The 21,768-nt window shown below is 40.0% G+C and overlaps 1 protein-coding gene across 1 annotated transcript in view; it reads right to left on the bottom strand.

Annotated features, from left to right (window-relative positions):
- Positions 1-21,768, bottom strand: part of SDK1 (sidekick cell adhesion molecule 1) — a 2,805,673-nt gene that overhangs the window by 2,221,125 nt on the left and 562,780 nt on the right. Inside the window, exon 4 of the mRNA XM_044089098.1 lies at positions 5,734-5,867. Coding sequence (XP_043945033.1) covers positions 5,734-5,867 — 134 coding nt within the window. The remainder of the gene's footprint in view (positions 1-5,733; positions 5,868-21,768) is intronic.

Raw genomic sequence — 21,768 nt, 5'->3', positions numbered from 1 at the left:
ACATACCTGCACCAAAATATATATATACAAAATATACAAAATTAGCAGAATATAACCTCACCTACACAACCACCCCTAAACACAGAGGGGAAGGAGGGAGGTAAATTGGACTGCAGCAATGTGGATCCTCGAACATCTACATTTATGGTAGGTACAAAACTGTACTATGTTCTTCATTCCACATTGCTGCAGTCCTAACTATTGGGTAGAATCCCAAAGCAGAGGTAAGGGAGGCTGGCAAATCATAAGGAAGCAGGAACTGACAACATGCCTTGCAAAATAGCTGTGGCAAAACCAGCCCTAGACTTAGAGTAGAGAGGAAGGTGATAATGCTTAGAGAAAGTATGCACTGAACTCCAAGTAGCTGCCTCCAAAATATCCTTATTTGCCACCCCCCTTAGAAATGCTGTTGAAGTGGCAGTAGCCCTAGTGGAATGAGGCCTAATCCCAGCTGGAATTTCCTTGCCATGATGGGAATAACAAAATGTAATGCAACACCCAATCCATCTAGAAATAGTTTGTTTTGACACAGGCTTGCCCTGAGAACTCAAAGCAAAAGAAATAAACAACTGCTGAGACTGCCTAAAATCTTTAGTCCTGCTCAAATAATAACGCAATTGCCTGTGTACATCTAAAGTGTGCAAAATCTTTTCCCCTTTATTTTGGGGATCTGCATAAAAAGTAGGCAAATGAATAGTTTGGTTTAAAGCCACACTAGAAACCACCTTAGGCATAAAGGAAGGATTAGTACGTAAAGATACCCTATCCTTATGAAAAATCAAAAAAGGCTCCACTGCCATAAGGGCCTGCAACTCAGAAACCCTTCTTGCAGAAGTAATGGCCAACAAAAAAGCAGTCTTCCATGACAAGTATTTCAATTCAGCAGTAGCCGCAGGCTCAAAAGGTTGTAGAGTAAGTTTCTCCAACACAAAATTGAGATCCCAAGCAGGAGTAGGAGCTCTACGTGGGGGTCTAATATTCTTAGCCCCTCTAAGAAATTGCTTGAACAAAGGATGCGAAAACAATGGTGGGTCACAATCATAGTGAGCTGAAATTGCTGCAGCATGAATCTTAATGGAAGAGAAAGACAAACCTTTGTCCAATAACTCAGTAAGATATTGAAGAGCCACACTCAAATTTGGCTCAGAAATCTCCAAATTGTTTGCTGCACTCCAACATAAAAATCTCTTCCATTTTTCTGCGTACACTTTCCTTGTACTAGGTCTCCTGGCTTCCATAATCACATTTAAAACTTGTTGAGGAAGTTGAGACCTGCTGCCTTTCAAAACAGAATATGCCAGGCTGTTAGATGAAGAGAGTGAAGCTTGACATTGAGCAGGTGACCGTCTCTCTGAGACAACAGGTGTGGAATCAAGGGTAAAGGCCATGGAGGCTTCTTTACCAGACTCCTCAGTAATGGGTACCAGTGCTGCCGAGGCCTATCTGGAGCTATTAAAATCATCCTTGGCTTGTCTTGTCTGACCTTTAGAAGCACCTTTGGAAGAAGAGGCAGAGGTGGAAACGCATACACATGAAGATTTTTCCAACTGAAAGAAAGAGCATCCACTTTCCAAGCTGTGTGATGAAACCTATTTGTGCAAAACTTTGGCAACTGGTGGTTTAGTGGAGAAGCGAACAGATCTATGTCTGGAGTTCCCCATGACACTGTCAATTTTTGAAATACATGAAGATCCAGTTTCCACTCGTGGGGATCCATGATTTGTCTGCTTAACACATCTGCTAAGGAGTTCTGTGCTCCCGGCAGAAACCTTGCCTGAAGAGTTAGTTGCAAGCTGAGCGCAGTCTCCCATAAAATCATTGCTTGCCTGCACAATGGGTAAGAATGTGTTCCCCCTTGTTTGTTGATGTACCACATGACAGTTGTGTTGTCTGTTAGAATCAACACCTGCCCTGGAAGAAGCAACTCCTTGAAAGTCATTAATGCAAACTGGACTGCTAACATCTCTTTCATGTTGATATGTAGATGCTGTAGTCTGGCAGGCCACTTGTCTTGTATCCACTTTCCATTTAGATGAGCTCCCCAAGCAATGTCTGAGGCATCTGTCGTTAGAATCTGACTCGCCTCTGGCCGGGTCACAGAGAGTCCCTTGTTTAGGTGACATTCCTGAGCCCACCACAAAAATTCCTTTTGAATGCAAGGTATTATTTGAATGACAGTGTCCAAATCCTGGCAGTGCTGTGTCCATACATTTTTGAGATACCATTGTAGCTTCCTCATATGCAGTTTGGCATTGGGAAGCACCAGAATACAAGATGCCATGAACCCTAAGGCTTGAAGGACTGTCCTTGCAGTCAGCCCGGACTGAAGAGATAGTTGATGGAAGTAACTGGAAAGATTCTTTTGTTTGTCCGGGGTTAAAAGGCCATCTGGGCTGCTGTATTCAGTCTCACACCCAGAAAGCACATGTCTTGAGAGGGTACTAGACTGGACTTTATTTCGTTCACAGAATACCCTAGGCATCTTAGCACTGCTATGACATATTCCAAATGCTGTAGAAGGTCTTCCTTTTCTTGAGCCAGAATCAGGCAATCGTCCAAGTAAGGGTAGATTTGAATCCCTTTTAGCCTGAAGTAAGCTATCACTGGAGCCAGAACCTTTGTGAATACTCTGGGCGCAGTAGATAAGCCAAAGGGCAATGCAGAGAACTGATAATGAGAACTTCCAGCTCGAAAACGCAGATACTTTCTGCAACTTAGTCTTATAGGCACATGAAGGTAAGCTTCCTTGAGATCTAAAGTTACCATCCAGTGATCTTTGCCCAGTAGAGGTAAAAGCTGTTGTAACGTCAACATTTTGAACTTGGGAATGTCCAGATAAGTGTTGAGGATAGATAAATCCAAAATTGGTCTCCACGTGTTCCCCTTCTTCGGTACTAGGAACAGGCGAGAATAAAATCCTAGGCCCCTTTCTGGCACAGGAACTGGCTGAATGGCTCCTATCTGGAGTAACAGAGAAATTTGCTTGTGCGCCTCTTGTCTTTGTAGAGGAGGAATGTCTGGCATGCCTTTGAAAGGAGGCAAGGTATGGAAATAAAACCTGTAACCGTGGTGAATGATATCCAGAACCCATCTGTCTTGGGTAATTAAATCCCAATTTTCTTTGAAAAGAGACAGCCTTCCTCCCAACGGTGCTGCCAGGCGAGAATGAACTGGCAGCTGAAAAGGCAGGTCATTGGGTCTGCTTACGAAAGGACTGACCCCTGCCCTCACCAGAAGTCTGAGCAGGGGAACTCCCTGTCCTAGGCCTAAAAGAACCCTGAGCTCTGCTCCTACCACGTCTAGACCTACCCCTAGACTGGGAATCATAAGCAGGATAAGTCCAACCCTTAGCAGGCCAATTTCTACTAAACTTTGGAGGCTGCACCTGCAAAAAATCTTTAACAGTTTGCATAGACTTAGCCTTGTCCTCCATTTTCTTCAAAACTGCTTCCACAGGCGAACCAAACAACACATCAGACTGCAAAGGAGCATCCAAAATCCTTGTCTTAACATGCTCAGCTAAATTCTGATCTCTCAACCAGGCGTGCCTACGAAGAACAGAACCAGTGGCAGCCACCCTGGAGGAGGCCTGCACAGCATCAAAACCACATTGCAAGGAATGTTTACCCACCTGTTCAGACACATGAACTAAATCCTGCAACTCTTTACACTCAATACCTTCCGCCAGAGCATCCACCTTAGATTTCAACTGTGAAAGAAGATAATTCTGATATTTTAACATGTGAAACTGACAATTCAACGCCCTCATGGCTAAAGTGGAAGAAGTATACACTTTCTTTCCCCATCTATCCAAAGCCCTTGCCTCTTTATCAGGAGGGACAGGATTTTTTACAACTGAGGCCTTCACACCTTTAGGCCCCTGAGAGACAGTTTCCGGGTCTGCCCTAGGACTCTTAAAAAGATACTTATGAGCTTCAGGCACCCTATAATACCTATCCGGTTTAACTGGGGCAAGAGGCAAAGAATCAGGATTCAGGGAAGCCTCTGCAAAAACATCTTCCACCACATTCAAAACAGGAGGTATAGCTAAAGGCCTATGCTGGGGTAAAAACAAGAATTCCCGGAATCAGAGAAATCTTGACCTTCCCATTTAAAATGCTCCCTCATGGAATGCAGAGTCTCTGAAAATGAAAAATCCTCAGGAGGAGAAGCTGAAGGAGTAGAATCATCCACATCAGAATCAGAATAAGGAGGGTACTCCTGCAAGTCTTCAGCCGAAGACTCAGAAGCCTCTGAGCATTGCTCAAAACTCTCAAACTCAGGTTCCACCCTAGGCCTCTTATCAGGAGGGGGCATAGAACCCCTTATCATAGTAATCAAATCCTCTGCCATTTTAAGCATATGTTTCTTAGGCAAAGACCCTGAAGCACTAGGAGAAACCCCCACTGAAGCAAAACTTGGCCTGCCCTCAAAGAAGCCTTGGAAACAGAAGGGGAGGCTCTAACCACCTTAGGAAGAGAGGGAAGAACAGTCACCTGAGAAGCCCCCTCAGCCTGGCCTACTTCCTGAGAGGATACATCCTGTTACAGTAAAGTCTCTCCCTGAGACTCCAAAGAAACACCTGGCAAAACCTCCGGCTCCACTGAGCCCTCTAAAGAACCGACGTCTGGGACTGTCGGTTCTTCCACTCTAGGCTTTGCTGCTTTGTCCTTGCGTTTTTTAGCCAAAGCCGGCGTCGGAGCATCCGACGGCATTTTATAATTACAACGCTTCCCAAACACTAACCTGGCACAGTCTAACCTTCTCTTAATAGTGCGTTTGTTAAATCTAGCACAAGAGCGGCATCCAACAACGTCGTGCTCAGGCCCTAAACAAGGTATACACAAAGTATGGTAATCCCTATGAGGTATCTGTTTCCCACAAGAAATACAGTTATTCACTTTTTCTGACATCCGGTTAAATACTGAGGCAAGAAAAAACCAAAATATTCCCAACGGGTACTTAGCCAACTTTGATTCGGTCTGAAACTCTGACTTCAGAAATTTTCAGAACGCCAACCTGCACTCGCAAAATTGCTTCTGCATCGGACCATGCGGCAAAAAAGACTGAGGATATGACGTCGGTCATGCGCATTAGTACCCTGACGTACTGACGTCAGTCTAATGCGCCCTGACCGACGTCAGCCATATACTTTGGTATTCGGGCCGACTGGACAGCGGACTACCCAATAGTTAGGACTGCAGCAATGTGGAATGAAGAACATCATGAAAAACATGTGCAACAATTGTTAATCCCTGTTAATAGTGCTTTCTACAGGCAGTAGTGGCAAACAGCACTTAAAACATATATGGCAAAGGCAGCACTCGTTTTCCTAATTCTGCAGACTAGATCCGCATCCTAAGACGGCTAAAAAATCAGCAGAAAACATCACATGAAAAGAAAAATAATAAGCATCTTAATGCTAGATGCCTCAGTAATTAATAGGAAACTGCACATATATAGGTAGTTTAGTACGGCAGGAAGTATTGCCAGAAAATAACAGAAAGCAAGTCAGACTTGGTGCGTACATGACAGCAAGCTTGTTCTTCCAAGGTGCATACTAGGTTGCCACTTGTATAATAAAATAAATAAATAAAAATACAATGCACATATCACATCAAGATAAACAATGAATATAATTATCCTTCTCTCCGTATCCTCTCCAACTGCCCGCCCACAGAACAGCTGCGCTATCTTCACATTACAACGGAAACACAACGCCGCTGAAGATACCTGTTACGTTCAAGTAGACAGATGGACTGGTCTTGTTTTCCCCATTTTTCTCGTTTACTGCCTGCACGGAATAGCGACCAACATCTTCTCCAGCTGTTGAAAGCACTACGAGCTGATTGTCCAGGGTTATTGCTCTGCAAATTGATATAAAAACATAATAAATGCCACAGGTTTAATAGCCATAAATAAGCAAACTGTTCACAATTGCACCAAACAAATACATCTTAACATGATTAGCCATGAATTGTTACTGTTGTTTTAAGCGAGAAATTTGTCAATGTCACATTGTTTGTTTGCTAAGAAGTGTCTCAATCCTAAAACGAGCCTTATAGTGTGCAAAATCCATTTTATTTAGCAAATGATACTTTTACTTGAAGAGATAGGGGCATTACACAAACACACCAAACATTTTGGGCAAAATACTATAGATCAACCAAGAACCTGTACGAAAACTAAAAGATGCAATACACACATGCTGACAGTTTGAAGTTTTTTTGGAAGGTATTCATAGAGGTGTAGCTTGGAGACATGATGTGACAGTGCACGAGCTACTTACATAAGCACAATGAAACATGCAGCGCATTATGTACACGTAGCTGCACTTTGATCTACGGAGGTGAGCAGCACATCATCTATGCAAACAGAACACTCGATGCAATAAAAAACGCACCCAGAACTGCATGCATGCATGCACAGTAACTGCACATCACTTGAGTGAAACTCACACGAGTCAAAACATTACTTAAAAGACCAATGAATCTTGTAAAAATGAGAGAGGGGGATACAGGCAGGTTATGCTGAATGTGTCAGAGACTCCTGGTCAGCACAGTACAAACCAATGCATGAGGTTGTACAGGTAGAGTATTTGCAACTGCAGTGTCATTATGTCCGCATGCATGGACACCTGTTACAGTCATAAGAGAGACAAAAGGTTGTCTATAGTAAAGTGAGAGAAAGGGGAAGGCAGTCAGGAGATGGACACACAAGAGAACACCTTATAGGAGCATGCAGCACAGGGACAAAGCAATGCAGTACTTTTTAGAGAGAGGCCTTCTCTCTTTATATAAATACAAAAAACACCAGGAGAAACATAACCACTTGAGAGGTCACAGAGAATAAAATTTAATGCACACAAAGCTTTCAAGCAAACAGCTCTTCCTCAATGTAAACATAACAGAAGAAACAGACTCAAATACACCATCTGCATAACAATTAATCACTCAGTTAAATATAACAAATTCATATTATAATCCTTTTATCTTTATGCAGCCCTAAATTTAAAATATGACTTGATTATTTTATGTTGCATATTATATACATCTTACTAGATTTCATTTTAAGTACTGGTTTAATGATAACAGTTGCATTTAAACCTGGTACCCGATCGGCTTGTAATACAGAAATCCACCTGCATTCTGCACATTCAGTTAATGTGATGATATCAACCCTCTTGGTGAGAATTTATACTTTCTGTATCTCTCTAAACTTAAAACAGTGAGTTCTTCCATTAGCAGAAACATGTTTAAATAATGCTTTGGTGGAAACGTCTCTTATAATGTTTGATAGATGTGCAAAGATACATGCTTTTAACTTAGTACTTTTTCCTATGTAAAATGTAGCACATTTACAACATGTTGCTAAATACAAAATAGTCACAGAACTACCTGAACAAAACACTCAAAATGATACTCTCCAGCAGTAACTGGATGTCTAAATAAGCTTTCAGTTGTTATATAGGAGCAAAACTGGCAATTCAAACAGTGAACAGAGTGGTTCACTGCAACACTTATAATGTTCCCTTTCTGTAAATCCTTATAACATAGCAGCTCTTGCACCTTCGTACAGGAATTCAGTTTACGTAAGTCTAGCAATATGAATATGTGCACTTGTGTGTGACAGGTCTACATAGTTTGTACTAGCCCATTATATCAAGCCAAACTGTCCCTCATGCCAGTGGCGGCTGGTGACTTCAAATCAAAGGGGGGCTGCAGGAGCCAGCTGAATGGGTGGGGTCAAGGGAAGGGGTGTGGCCAACCAGAAAGGGGAGGAGCTATGCTCAAAATCACAAAAACTAACTTTAATTAAATACACTGCCCTGGGTGGCAAACCATCATTATGAGAGTCCAATCAAGACAAAAATAAGTGTAGAAGAATAAAAATATTTCAATGCATTGGCTGCATGACAGCTTACTTAATATCTAGATGGAAACAAAAGGTTGTGAGGCATGAAAAAATAAATTACTTTTTAAATACATTACTGGAATGCCAGTCAAAATCAAGTATAAGAAAAACCAGAATCACTCAACTCAAACCACTTCTCTTCGCACTGCAGTTCTAATTATAATTTATATTCAGCTTTATTAAAGTGCCAAGTAACATGCTGAAAGTAGACATCTCTGTGATGCCCCCACTTGTAAAAATGTTTCTTATCCAAAAAAAGACCTGCTGCCTGACAACTATCTACTTGTTTCATGGGGAAAACATGTAAGTAAAAAATGAAAAGCAAACAAGAAACAAGCTCAAGATAGATTGCTTAAAGGATTACTGTACAGGTTATGGACCACACATGATTGGCATTCTGTTTAGTTTATGGGTAAAGTCAGTTTACGGGTAAAGTCTGTAGAGATGACTGGAAGTCTCCAACAAGTGTAATGAGCTTTTTAAAATAATGGAATCCTGTCCTTTAATACCCAAGGCTTATACATTATCTAGTCAAGTATTCTCTGCATGGCAACAACAGAAAGGCGTTCAATGTTGGCAATTCTTTAACAGTATGCTTATTAAAGCTTACTTGCATCTTATGATCTCAGACAAGCTTACATTATGGTCATTAAAGCATTGCTACTTAAACACAGAGCAACAGGCACTTTGAATAATAAGCATAAATCAACAGTACAAAAATATGACAGAAACCAGATCTTTCTTCAAAATCAAGGACAGATGAAAAGCCACTGTACATTTACACTGCATAACTACTCCTTGCCTTGATTGGACACATCCAGAGTCAGTACATGGTGGAGTGGGGTGCAACAAGTATGTCACAATTTGAAATGTCTCTGGCTGACTGTGATGGCCCTGACACGTGTCATACCTCTCAACCTCAGAGCAAGAAATCTGGACAAAGCCATACACAGAAGTGGGACAAATGCCCACAAATAAGGACAATTTTTAAATATTGCTCTAATAAACTTAGAAAGATAATAGAATAGGTCTTGCATTAGTATGACTTTTCTGAAGGGTATAAAATCTGAAACTCAAATGTCTGCCATTATTTTCTAACTTCAGTCTTGCCAAAAAACACAATTTTATGAAAAATGGACCAAATGTGATGCAAAAATATAAAATAGCCACACAATACAGCTGGGAACCTGTCAAAGAAGGGACACTTTAATATTAGTACTGCTAACTTGAGCAGCTGACAAAATAAAAGAATCTACATGCATTTCAAGTAATCTATAACTTTGATTATTACAGTTATTTCTTAATTGTAAACCCTCCATGTTTTCTTCCAAAATTGCTATTTTGCGGAGGGATTATTAGGGGGAAGAGCAACATTTTAAGCCAAAATCGGAGACAGTTGAGAGGTTGGCTATGCCTAATTCTATGAAGCAATTTATTTGCATGTACCTCTCAACCTGTTAATGCAGTAAATCTGAACAAGGCCAAATATACTGGGGGAACATATAAACAGAACTAAAAATTGCTCTTGTATAAATTGAGACAGTTGATAGAATAACAGTTCTTACTTTAGCATGCATTTTTCTGAAGGTTATGAAGTCTGAAACTCAGTGTATCATTATTTAGTGACTTAATTTCTAAATGATTTGCCAGAAAACTACACATTTTATGAAGAACAAACCAAAAATAAGAAGCAAAAATCTATTCATTCTTTGAAAATCTGGACAGTTGGGAGGTATAGTTCAGCTGGGCCTGTCTGAGTTTGCTGCCCTTCCCCCCTGACAAAATCACGGTTGAATGGAGCCCCTGCAGCCATTCCTATGAACCATTACTTGGCTATTTCACTCCATTTACCATAAACACTAATGTGCATACTGCTTTACTTGTATGAGGAGTTGGACTTCATTTGAAAGTTTTATTTTGTATTTTACAGCACAAGCACTAAGTCATCTAAACAAAGCAATGCAGTCTCACAATGAAAACTTAGCATAAAAACTTCTCTGCTCTTGAAACTCACATTCATTGAAACAGCATTGAAACCCACATTCAAAGAAAATACATTTTGCCAGTGGCAGATAAAGATTAATTTTGAGCTGTTTTCAAATCATAGGCCCCTTGCATATGAAACATACATGTGCTCTTTGATACACCTTCCTCATTGTACTAAATTCTATTCCTTGTACAATATATTACAGTTGTTAGAGGGCGTTTTAAATTTGTTTTGAACATTTTTCCAGTAAACAATGAAACAAAATGCATGCACCCATAATGACAAAACTGCCCAGTTCAGAACATTTATCATAAAAGTCTACTCAGACTTCCGCAGTCCACCATCATCAGTAAATATGCACAATTCTACAGGCCACCATTATCAGTAAATATGCACAATTCTACAGTCCATTATCAGTAAATATATACAATTCTACAGTCCATTATCAGTAAATATGCACCATCTCTGAAGTAAATGTCATCTAAATAATTCCACATTAAGGAAATCTGTAACTAATGAAGAGGTTGCTGCTAGCAAACACCTTTATATTTCATGGTTTCATCGAAAAATAAAGTGCCTGTTGCCCCTCAGGAATAAATTGCCTATATTACATTAAAAAAATAATAAGCTAGTAATATTGCAAGAGGAAATGGATGGCAAACTGATAATGAACTCATAGTTAGTATCTTCACCAGAGGAGAACATTATCAGTACAGCAGCATCCACCCCTTGTGGGAGTAGAACCCACAGCCTTCTGCATCAGACAAGTACACAACTTGTTGTGCTATTAACAAGGCAAACCAACTTCACTTAAGCAGCACTAAACTTCTGTTCCCCTGCAGCTCTCAGCTCCTTTTAAATCTACTCAATACTCAACTTTGCAGCACAAGAAAACTGGAAAAAGCCAAAATGTATTGGGGGGGGGGGGGTCAAAAGTCCAAAAACCAGGGACACAAACATTGCTTGTATAATCTTGGAAAGTTGCTAGAACCATACATTTTACTGCCAAGCTCCCTGTGCAAAACAGAGCAACATACCACTACACCAAATCAGCTGTTTTGTAAAAGAGGAAGACTGAAACTTAAATGGCTATCATTTAGTGAATTCAGTTCTCACCATAGCTGTCAACCTCTTAGTACAAAACTACCTAAATTCCTTGATCTCTCCCTAACCCTAAAAGTCCTTTCCCTCTTCCTAAACCTAAAACTCCCTTCCCATTCCCTAACCCTCAAATCCCTACTTCTGCTCCCTCCCCATGGTTGCCACTCTTACCTCACTCAAACTAAAACAATGTGTTCAAGCAAGGTGTAGCATCTGTTTGCCCAAACTCATATTCAAGTTCTAGCACAAGCTGCAGTCTACGTGAGCTACAAGACACTCAAGTCTCTTGTTTTGAGACAGTGGATTTTTGAGAGCTTGGAACTCAAATGTCTGTAGTAAACAGTGCAAAAATCAATATGTTGCAGATGTATAGATCATCAGTTAGCTAATAATCTGTGTCAGTGAACATATTTATTAGGACTTAATCAATACTTCAGGTGCTCAGTAAGGTATGTGACAAACAAATGCCCTTGCAGTACATGGAGTGCTGGTTATTCCCCACTAGGCACATACCCAGAACTTGGCTATTGTGGTTATGGCATGCATAAAAGTAAAATTTTGTCCAGTTGGTTAACATAAAGTAAATATATCTTTCTGTAGATAAAAATGAATACCCAAAGAATACTTCTATTTGTATTTCACCACAGGTAGGATGTGATTCTAAAGTTGAAGCATTTGGTTTTACTTCTTAAATTTAAATTAGCATCTTAAAAAACCTAAATATATTTAATATCCATTTATTATAGATAAAGACAGCATACTGAAGCAATGTGAATAAAAAGCTGTGAAAACTAATGATTGTTTCCTTATTTATTTATCTCTTCAGTAACACAGAAAGGAGACAAGCATGAAGCTATAAACCACAAGACAGCCATTACTTTTTATTGGGCAGCACTATAATGAGTTATATGAGGTAAAGGAATACCTAAAAAGTTTAAGAAATCTAAGTTAATCAGACATACAAATAAAATATCAATTTCTGACTGAGGGCTTCCAAAGCAGAGACAACAGGTTCTTGGGGGGGGGGGGGTTCCTCTACTCTGCTACAGTCTGGCACATATCAATTTAAAGGTGTGGTTAGAAAGGAAATTGAATGTGCAAGTATTAAATAAAGCAGATGGTGCAATGGTTTCCTCAAATACCTTTGGAAATAACTCCATCTTAAAACTAAAACAGCTGTAGTAAGTTTGGTACAGAAAGCATTTCAGGAGTAGATATGGTATAAGGGTTGCAGCAATGAAATAACAGTTGGCATGAAATTCACGGTAATTATGCATAAAGGGAAAACTGCTACTCCAAAATTAAACAGTAAAGCAATAAAAAATAATACTATTACCTCTGTGAGCTCTGCATCAGGCACTTTCCAACATTCATTTCTTTAATAACCTGTTTCCGATACAAGAAATTATACTAAGGCTTAATAACTACTAATTGCTTTTACATTTCTGAATATTAGCCTCGTAAATCTTCCGTTATCGCAATTGTTAGAACAATTTATAACTATCAGCTTTATGTATATTTTTCATCCTAAATCCAGGTCCAACGCCGAAAACCGACTGACTGATTCTCGCTCTTTTCCCAGGACATAAAGCCCGGGAAGAGAGCGATAACCAATCAGCAGCATTTGCCCAGCAAGCACGTCATGACTTGCCTGCGGACGTCGCAGTCCGAGCCCCTTTCATATCTATGCGTTTTGTGTCTCAACCGCATAGACTTCTGGGGTGTTCTGGGCATCACAATGATGCCTTCTTTGCTCCTCCAGGCTGCAATGAAAACATTGCAGCAAGAATTAAAAAAAAAAAAAAACCCTGTTGCGCTTGAAGCGCACAATGCGCATGCGAGTAATTTCGAATCGCGGACTCGGAATTTAAAGTATAAAAACAGATTTAATTTTTTTTTTTTACATAAAAAAAAAAACAAAATAAACTACTCAGCTGTCTAGCTGAGGGGGCTGCAGTCCGGCAGCCCGATGCCACGAGCCGCCACTGCCTCATGCCTGCTGCTTCTTATACAAACATACAAATATTTCAAGCACAAGCTTTAATGCCTTTCTAGCCTGCCAATACACCAAAACACTTGTTCCCACAATAGCTCCCCAGGCTGTTCTTAAAAATATCTAAACTAGTACTTGCTTTAATATAATTTGGTAGTCTGTTCCATGCATCAGCTGCTCTCTCAGAGAACCAATTAGTACACTTCTCATTCCGTTAGAATCTTCTACATGGGTCATCTGATGATTCTCTAGTACTTTTTGATAACGCCAGCTTTTTCAGAGGTAGTTGTCTCTAAACAACCTAAATAAGTTCTCCTCTGAAATATCTATGAGAGACATTGAACAAGTTCTGATATGTTAGTGTTTCATAAAAACTTCCATTTTCACACCAATGGCTGCCCTTGGTATATTTCTGATGTACTATTTCTCGTTTACTCATGCTTGTTTTCTTATAAGGTTATTCTATACTCAAGTTTGGGTCATGTAACTGACAAACAATGGCTATCATTTCTGATTTCTTAGACTTTATAAATCTTTTTATACAATCTATACTTCTATAATGATCATTAACCAATTGGTTGATATGAGTAGAAAAATTCAAAGCTGGATCTACCCATATACCCAGGTCCCTGAATGAATCTACAGTTTCAGTCACTGAGTACTGTATAAAATATACTCGCCTTTCAATTTATGTCTCCCAAATCTCACATGCTTAGTTTTTGATGTGTTTATCACCATATTACTCTCCTGTGCCCAAATGGTCAATTTAGTCAAGTTCTTTTGCAGTCACGCCTTATCTGTAACACATGTAATCAGTTTACTCAATTTCTGGTCATCTGCATATAGACTCTAGAACACCTGAGATTAAAAAAGTCAGGTCTGAAAGACACAATCTAAACAAGTAAGGGCCGAGGACAGAGCCCTGTGCGACAACACCCTCACTATAGTCAAAAATTTCACCTGTCCAGTTGCTGTATGATACTTGTCATGTCCTATTTGTATGCCATGAAGCTATCCAACCTATCAAGAGTACATTTATCAGTGGTTTTGTGTATGACCCTGTCAAATGCTGAAGTTAAATCTATATAAATCACATCACAGCACACTTTTTAATTCATAGCTGTTATTATACTGTTATAGAACATCACGTTACAGGTGGTAACAGATCTATTTTCAACAAATGCATGCTGATAAATGGTTTCAAGTCCCACCCTATTCATTCTGACAATAACTTATCCAATATTACCTCCTCCATTATTTTTCTACAATATGAAAGCAGGACTATGAATGACTTAAGGGTCTGTTTGACTCTGTCTTTGCCCTACTCCCCTTTCCCTTACAGACAGATTTAATAAGTGCATGTGTCCAATCGTGGGGGATCTTCCCATATTTATATGGCCTAGTAAATAATAGATGTAATAGCACTGTAAGATCTTGAAGTGTTCTCAGGTCGTTATTACTAATTCTGTCTCCTCCTTTTGCTTTGTTTGGATCCAGTTTGTGCAGTTCTTTTTCAGTGTAATTTAACTTTATTCCAATATCTGTGGCTACCTAGATGTCACTAGGAAAATTTATCAGCCCTTTTGTGGAGCCAAAGAGTTATCCATAAGATTTTGTAAATATATCTATAATCTGCTGTGTCTGAATAAATTTTAGAATCTACACACAGTTTATCAATGTGTCTTTACCCCTTTCACATCTTATGTATCTATAAAAAGGTTTCCTATTATACTCAATATCGTTATATAAATTTTCTTCAAATTTTTCTTGATCTTATCTCACACTATGCTTAATTCATTTGTCCAGCTTGTTTATTTCACTTTTCAAAGTTGTAGTTTGACCTCTCTTCCACTTCTATTATTTTTTTTGTCTCTCACCTTAATCAGATATCTTGTTCTTATGGAAATATCCCCTGATGTTGTATGCCTAGATCCTGATGTTAAACATTTTTTATTTTTACACTCAGTTTCTCTTTCAAAACTTTCCACATTCCATCTGCAGTTTTTCCACTGAACACCTCACCCCAATTAGTTTTACACAGTGACTGTTTTGCGTCCATATAATTTGTAATTAACCTTCTGTGCATTGGCTTAGATTTTAGTTTGGCAGAATTATATAGCAACAAATTAACCTTTACAAACCCACAATCACTGCACATCAATGGTGGCAAACTTGACTTGAAGTAACAGTAAATGGAAAGTGCATGCCCCGCATATAATATATGCTGGCCAATAGCATTGGATACAGCACTCGTATACGCCTCCAACCCCACTCCTGGGAACAGGAAAGACTACCTTCTAGTACACATACTTACAGGTCCTAAAAAAGATGTTGGACCCTGCAATGTGTGACCCAGTGGGTGCTCCCACATTTGTCCTTCCATGTATAGTATGGCACACTTCCATAGTTGTCCCGACCAACTGTACCACAGTTCCAGCAGTGTACAGTGTACACCTATGACTCCTGTACTTACAGGTGCCTGAATGTTTGGAGGATGACATAGATGGTGGAGGCTTGTCAATTTCAGGCCTGCTGAAGATGATGTCCTGCTATAGGCATTCAGAAACCATGGGCAGCAACTGATGTGAACAGAGGGTGCCGACTGGCTTTTAAGGGACCATATATGGCAAACATTGGTTTATCATATCAATGAAATGTGTCGGTGAAATCACACACCACAGCAATTCCATAAATATGTCAATGATATGCGATGCAAAGCCAAGGTGAACGCACATTCCACAGCAGCTGAGATAGTCAACCATGACAGGCAGCTAGATAAGCAGGCAAACATGGCTAGAGACGTTAGGGTATTCCAGCAGATGGACAATGGTACTGGAATCAACCCTGAAGAACAGACACAGGGATCAGAACGGACCAACCTCACATATCGGAGTGGATGATACACCTGGTTAGAAACACTTAGAACAGATGAATTTACAAAGGCAGTACAAGTCAGAGACAATAGGCAGGCAAAGTTGCTAATGTTTTGTCTTTGGAACATCAGATACCCAGTCACGTCAGGATGGCAACAAAAGAGGTTGGGATGGTATGCTACTTCTTGCACAGACACACTTAATGTGCATGACACAGGGCCCGCAGATGTAAAACATGTGCTTATGCTCACTCCAGTGTCTCTTTTGTTATGCGCCTCTATTCCAGAACCAGCTGTAAAGGCTTACATATAACAAAAGACTGAAGGTGGTACCCACGATAAGGCACTTAAACGAGTCTCAGTCACATGACACAGTTGCACACACCGTCTCCATCCCAAGTAAAATCCCCTTACTATATAGGATGAAATGGGCCTCACTCATAGATGAGCTTGTGAGGCTACACAGTCTGAGCACTCACTATTCCTAGTGGGTGAGGGGTACCGATGGGTGTGAGTAAGAGTGATGGTCCCCATGTGGCTGCAGTAGCAAATAAGTGCACCACACCTGATGTACACACACCCATTGTAGCAGAGCCTTGCAGGAGTGTCTGAAGCTATCACATGTCACAGCCTCAAACTTGCAGGTGGCATACAGGATCAATCACATGACAGGCTGGACTTCTACTCAGGCACAGTCAACTGTTACCAGTCCAACATGCAGATGATGATTATGCACTATTTGTGAAGACACAGCTCTACCAGAAGCTCCATCAAGATGAGGAGTCCACAGGCTCATTAAGGATACATATTACGAAATCTGAAATGGCATTCAGTGTTGTCATTTCATCTTCGTAGCAGAGGTTGTCAGTGCCATTACTACTCAGACCGGAATTATTGTCAAAGTCAGGGGATGTGGGGGAGTGGCATCACAAGGAACACAGTACTATTGGTGGGGGGGGGGGGGGCATCACAAGGACAGATTTCCTGCAACATTAAGTATATGGTATTCTGCAATCCTTGTCCTGGGAGACAACACTCATCTTCCATTAGTGGGACACCTCACCACTGCTCTCCATCCAGATTATTGTTCCATCACTCACACACCATTTCTGCCCCAGAAGGCTCCAAGTTCTACTGCAACTGGCCAGTGGTCTGCACCCATGTCACACAGTGGAATCCCAAAATGCTGCAAAATGAGATTATCCTGACACCTAATATTTCATCACCTAAAGATTCCAGTGTCTACCTCCTTTGACTTGCCCCAATCCAGTTTGTGCTAACAGCATCATTGTATAACTTGTATGTTGTATGTGGATATGTCTTGTGTAACCCAGCCATGCAATCACCAGCATGATGTTACTAACACTGCATGCATCATGTTCACTCTGTGCGACATTGCACTATCACAATAGCACTGCATGCATCATGTTCACTCTGTGTGACATTGCACTGTCACAATGTGCAAATCAGGGCTTACAGTTCTGACTAGACATCACTTCACATACACTGCAGAGGATCTAGCCATGAGCAAGAACTATTTATATGCACACCCCGAAGAGACACTGCACTGGTTTACAACAGGAAAACAATGCGCTTACTTAAGAGTGAAGCTGCAAGCTACTCTAAAAACTATAGACCAATAACTTGTCTTCCGACGACGTATAAACTATACATGGGGATTGATGCCGACAGTTTATAGTAATTTAGAAGAAAACTCAATTATGGCAGTAGAACAAAAGGGCAATAAAAGAATGTTATATAGAACAAAGGATCATTTGTTGTTAAAGTCATAGTGGAGAACTGTAAAAAGGGGAAGAATCTATGTATGGCATGGATTGACTATAAAAAAGCATTTGATCGTCTCCCACATTCATGGATAAGAGAGTTTTTAAAAATGTACAAAGTACATCCTACACTGATTGATTACATTACAGTAACCATGAAACAGTGGCAGACCACTTTGCAATTAAGCCATTATAAAGGACAGATTATTATCCCAGGGATAAAAATTCAAAGGGGGATATTCCAGGGTGACTCTGTCACCATTGCTATTCTGCCTTGCCATTAATCCATTAAGCTGTTTACTTAACAGGTTAGGTCATGGCTATAATTAGGCTTCTAGAAAACAACATAGTCTAATGACTTCTCATCTTCTTTTTGTTGACTATTTAAAATCATATAGCTCATCAGATGAGGAAATGAAAGCACAGCTGCAGGTTGTCAAAACTTTTTCAAATGATATTGGAATGTCAGTTGATCTTGATAAATGTTCAAAAGAAACCTTTAAAAAAGGAAAACTGCAGCACCAGGAAAACATCAGTTTGGGACAAGAATGTGATATAAAAGAACTTGAGCAAGAGGGGGTGTTATAAATACTTGGCAATTGATGAAGGATCAGCAATAAACAATGAACAAATGTGAATAAAGCTCAGGAAGGAGTACTTTAGAAGACTTACTTTAATCCTGAAAAGAGCACTGACACCTAGGAACAAGATCCAAGCTATAAATCAATTTGCTCTTCCTGTCCTAACTTATAGTTTTGGAGTGATTGATGGGCCCCAAAAAGTGTTGGCTAGATTGGATATTAACACAACAAGGATGCTTCATGCTTACCCAAGGTTTTATAAAAATCAGTGTACACCAAGATTATATATTCCTCGCTCTGAAGGAGGGATGGGCCTCCTTGAAATTGATTACATGTATAGCTCTACAATCGTGGGATTCCACACATATCTGTTGTCCTCACATGATCCAAATGTAGTGAAAGTATTGAAACATGAGGAGAATAAATCTGAGATGACATCTCTGCTTAATTTAGCAGAAGCATATCGACTTCAAGCAGGAATGGAAATTATACCAGAAGTAGATAAAACCAGATGAGAAGGCAAGAAATGTGGAAAAAGCAAATATAGTTGCAAGTATACAAAACGTCTGGAAGAACCTCATGTTGATCAAGAACAAATGCAGGAATGATTAAGGAGAGGTGAATTCACATCAAGAAATGAAAGGTTAATATTGGAAGCCCAAGATAGTGTGCTACGTACACGCTGGTTTACAAAGTCCATTGAACATGTGGGAGAAACAGACATATGTATGTAGGTTTTGTAAAACTGAATTGGAAGCGGTCACACACCTTGTTGCTGGTTGCGATGCACCAATGTCAGAGGGACTATATACTGATAGGCAGAATAATGTGGCGAGACTGTTACACTAGAGATTGTGCAAATATTATGGTATCGAAGTGGCTGAAAAACACTGGAAACATGAGCCACAAAGAATCATAGAAAATGATGAAGTTTATATCACATGGGATCACCCAATACCAACAGTTCGATAGATGCTAGAAAACTGGATATAGTGGTCCAAGAAAAGAAGACAAAAGTAGCACTGTCATTGAAATCACCACACCCAGTGACTACAGTGTCTTGCGTAGAGAGAGACACAAAGTCATAAAATACCTGGATCAGCAGGCAGAAACATAAGCCATGTGGAAGAAAGATACCCAGACAGTTCCAGTAGTAGTAGGAGCAACTGGTCTTATAAAAAAGAATTTACAATTGTATTTAGATATGTTACCAATTCATGTAACACCATACGAATTGCAGGAGGCATCATTACTGGGCACACTGTGGGTGCTCTGAAGAGCACTTTTGGCTAATGTAAAAGAGTGAAACAATACTAATTTCATGAACTTTAATAGTACATTGACTTAGGAATGGGGTCCATTCCAGTCATCATATTAGAAACCCAAAAGACTTGGAGAAAGTAGGGCAGAACTTGTCCTGGGGTCCTGATGGAGACATGAAAAGTCAGCAAGCAAAGGAGAGTAGTAGTGCTGAAACTGAATTCATCCTCAAGTCTTGGTGAGTACCTTCGTGAAGTGGACCCTGTTTTTCACAAAATCCCACCAAGGTGACACTGATACAGAAACTGTATTTATATAGCATATATCATGGACAGAAGTATATCAAAAATAAAAAAAGATAGCTGGGTGCACAAGACCCAGGATAAAAAAGTGCCCAATCCTGGTAGGCGCACTCGTACCAGGACTGGAAAAAATGACAGTGTAGAATCCTCAAAATAGGGAAACATTCCTACAATGGGGCCAGGTTCAGGGGGAAGATGGCCCCTTGTTGTAGAAGGATACAGCAGCCCATAAAAACGACAAACATGGATTGGCCAAAGAACAGCCATAAAGACGACAGAGTGGACTATTGAGGATAAGAAAGAAATTATGTATTGTTACTATTATGTAAAATACCCAGAATTTCCAGACACAAGACATACAAAACAATTGAGACAGAAATCAGAGGCAAGAAAAATACTTCTGCAGGAAAAACTGTCACAAGCTTCAAATAAAAATTTGTGTTCAATAATACAACAGACTTTTGCAAAACAGTATATAGATCAAGAAACTTTGATCTCTTTGGAAAAAAAAAAGCCTCTGAGGAAGTGAGAAAATATAAACAACAAAACCTAGAGATATTTAAAAAATATAAAAATGAAATATGGACATGGGAAGAAAGAGAGATTTGATATGGTGCAATAATTATGCAAAGGATAAAGCCAGTTTAATTAATATAGAGAAGGCAGTGTCAAAGATATTCGAAGAGAAATACAGGCAATACTCAGACAGTTCCAATAGTAATAGGAGCAACCGATCTTATAAAAAAGAATTTACAATCGTATTTAGATAGGTTACCAATCCATGTAACACCGTATGAATTGCAGGAGGAGTCATTACTGGGCACATTGTGGGTGCTGCAAAGAGCACTTTTGGCTAACATCAAAGAGTGAAACAATACTAATTTCATGAACTTTAATCGTACTTTGACTTAGGAATGGGGTCCATTCCCGTCATGATATTAGAAACTCAAAAGACTTGATGAAATTAAAAACGACAGCATGTTGGGTCCATCACTGCTTGCTTGTGAGGCTGCCAGTTGTTGTGGATGACTCCTGCTCCTGTTCCATGTCAGTGTTGCCAGACTATACTGCTGATGCTGCGCTTTGCATGTCAGTCGTGTGTGTGTGATGTGTGTGTGTGTGTGTGTGTGTGTGTGTGTGTGTGTGTGTGTGTGTGTGTGTGTGTGTCTGCATTAGTGCATATTCTGAATATAGTCATGCCATGTATGTCGACTTCTTCAAAACCATATTATGCAGATCACATGCTACAAACATCCTCCAGTCTGTTGCGTGCTAATATTACAGTGCCACCTATAAATATATCGAGGCAATATCAGTGAGTTTTCACTTGTCCAAACATATGCTCACAAACAAAATGGGTTTATGCATTTTCAGTGTTACAATGTTTTGCAGGTTTCACAGGGACATCACTAATCAGAGTTCTTGTAGGCGCTTAGCATCACTTGCAAAACAGCAATCTACATGGGGAGTATTTACTATACTGGGCCACACAACATATGTAGTTGCAATCAGCTCCTGTAGCCACAGTACCTGCAGTTACCATACGGATAGCTCTGCAGAATGTCAACTTGAAGGAAGCAGCAACACAGCTGAGTAGTTATGCCATATATGCAAATCATGCAAACCGTCTGGGTGCCATGCAGGTACACTTGTTTTAATACCAAAATGCATCTCACCCCTCCTGGCAGGTCACAGAACAGTAACTGTTACTGTTAACAGACCCCTGTGACTATGGGCCATGTTGGTTCTTTCTTGCCACCTGAGTGGAGTCACAACCACCACTATTTCACAGATGACAGCAATGCCATACAAGACATGTATGGTGGTGGCTCTCCCCTATTGTGTGCGTTAGGAAATCACATATGTTTATCCACATGTGGCAGCGTTATGTTGAGGAATCTTTTTTAGGTATAGTAAGAACTGGGTGATGGACAAACACCTAATGTGTCCTTTTAAAATCTATGAATGATCCCT

This window comes from Protopterus annectens, chromosome 12.part0 (assembly GCF_019279795.1).
Source record: "Protopterus annectens isolate FY-2018-M chromosome 12.part0, PAN1.0, whole genome shotgun sequence".
Taxonomy (NCBI): Eukaryota; Metazoa; Chordata; order Ceratodontiformes; family Protopteridae; genus Protopterus; species Protopterus annectens.
The sequence above is the reverse complement of the archived record's forward strand: the minus strand, read 5'-3'. Positions and strand labels throughout refer to the sequence as shown.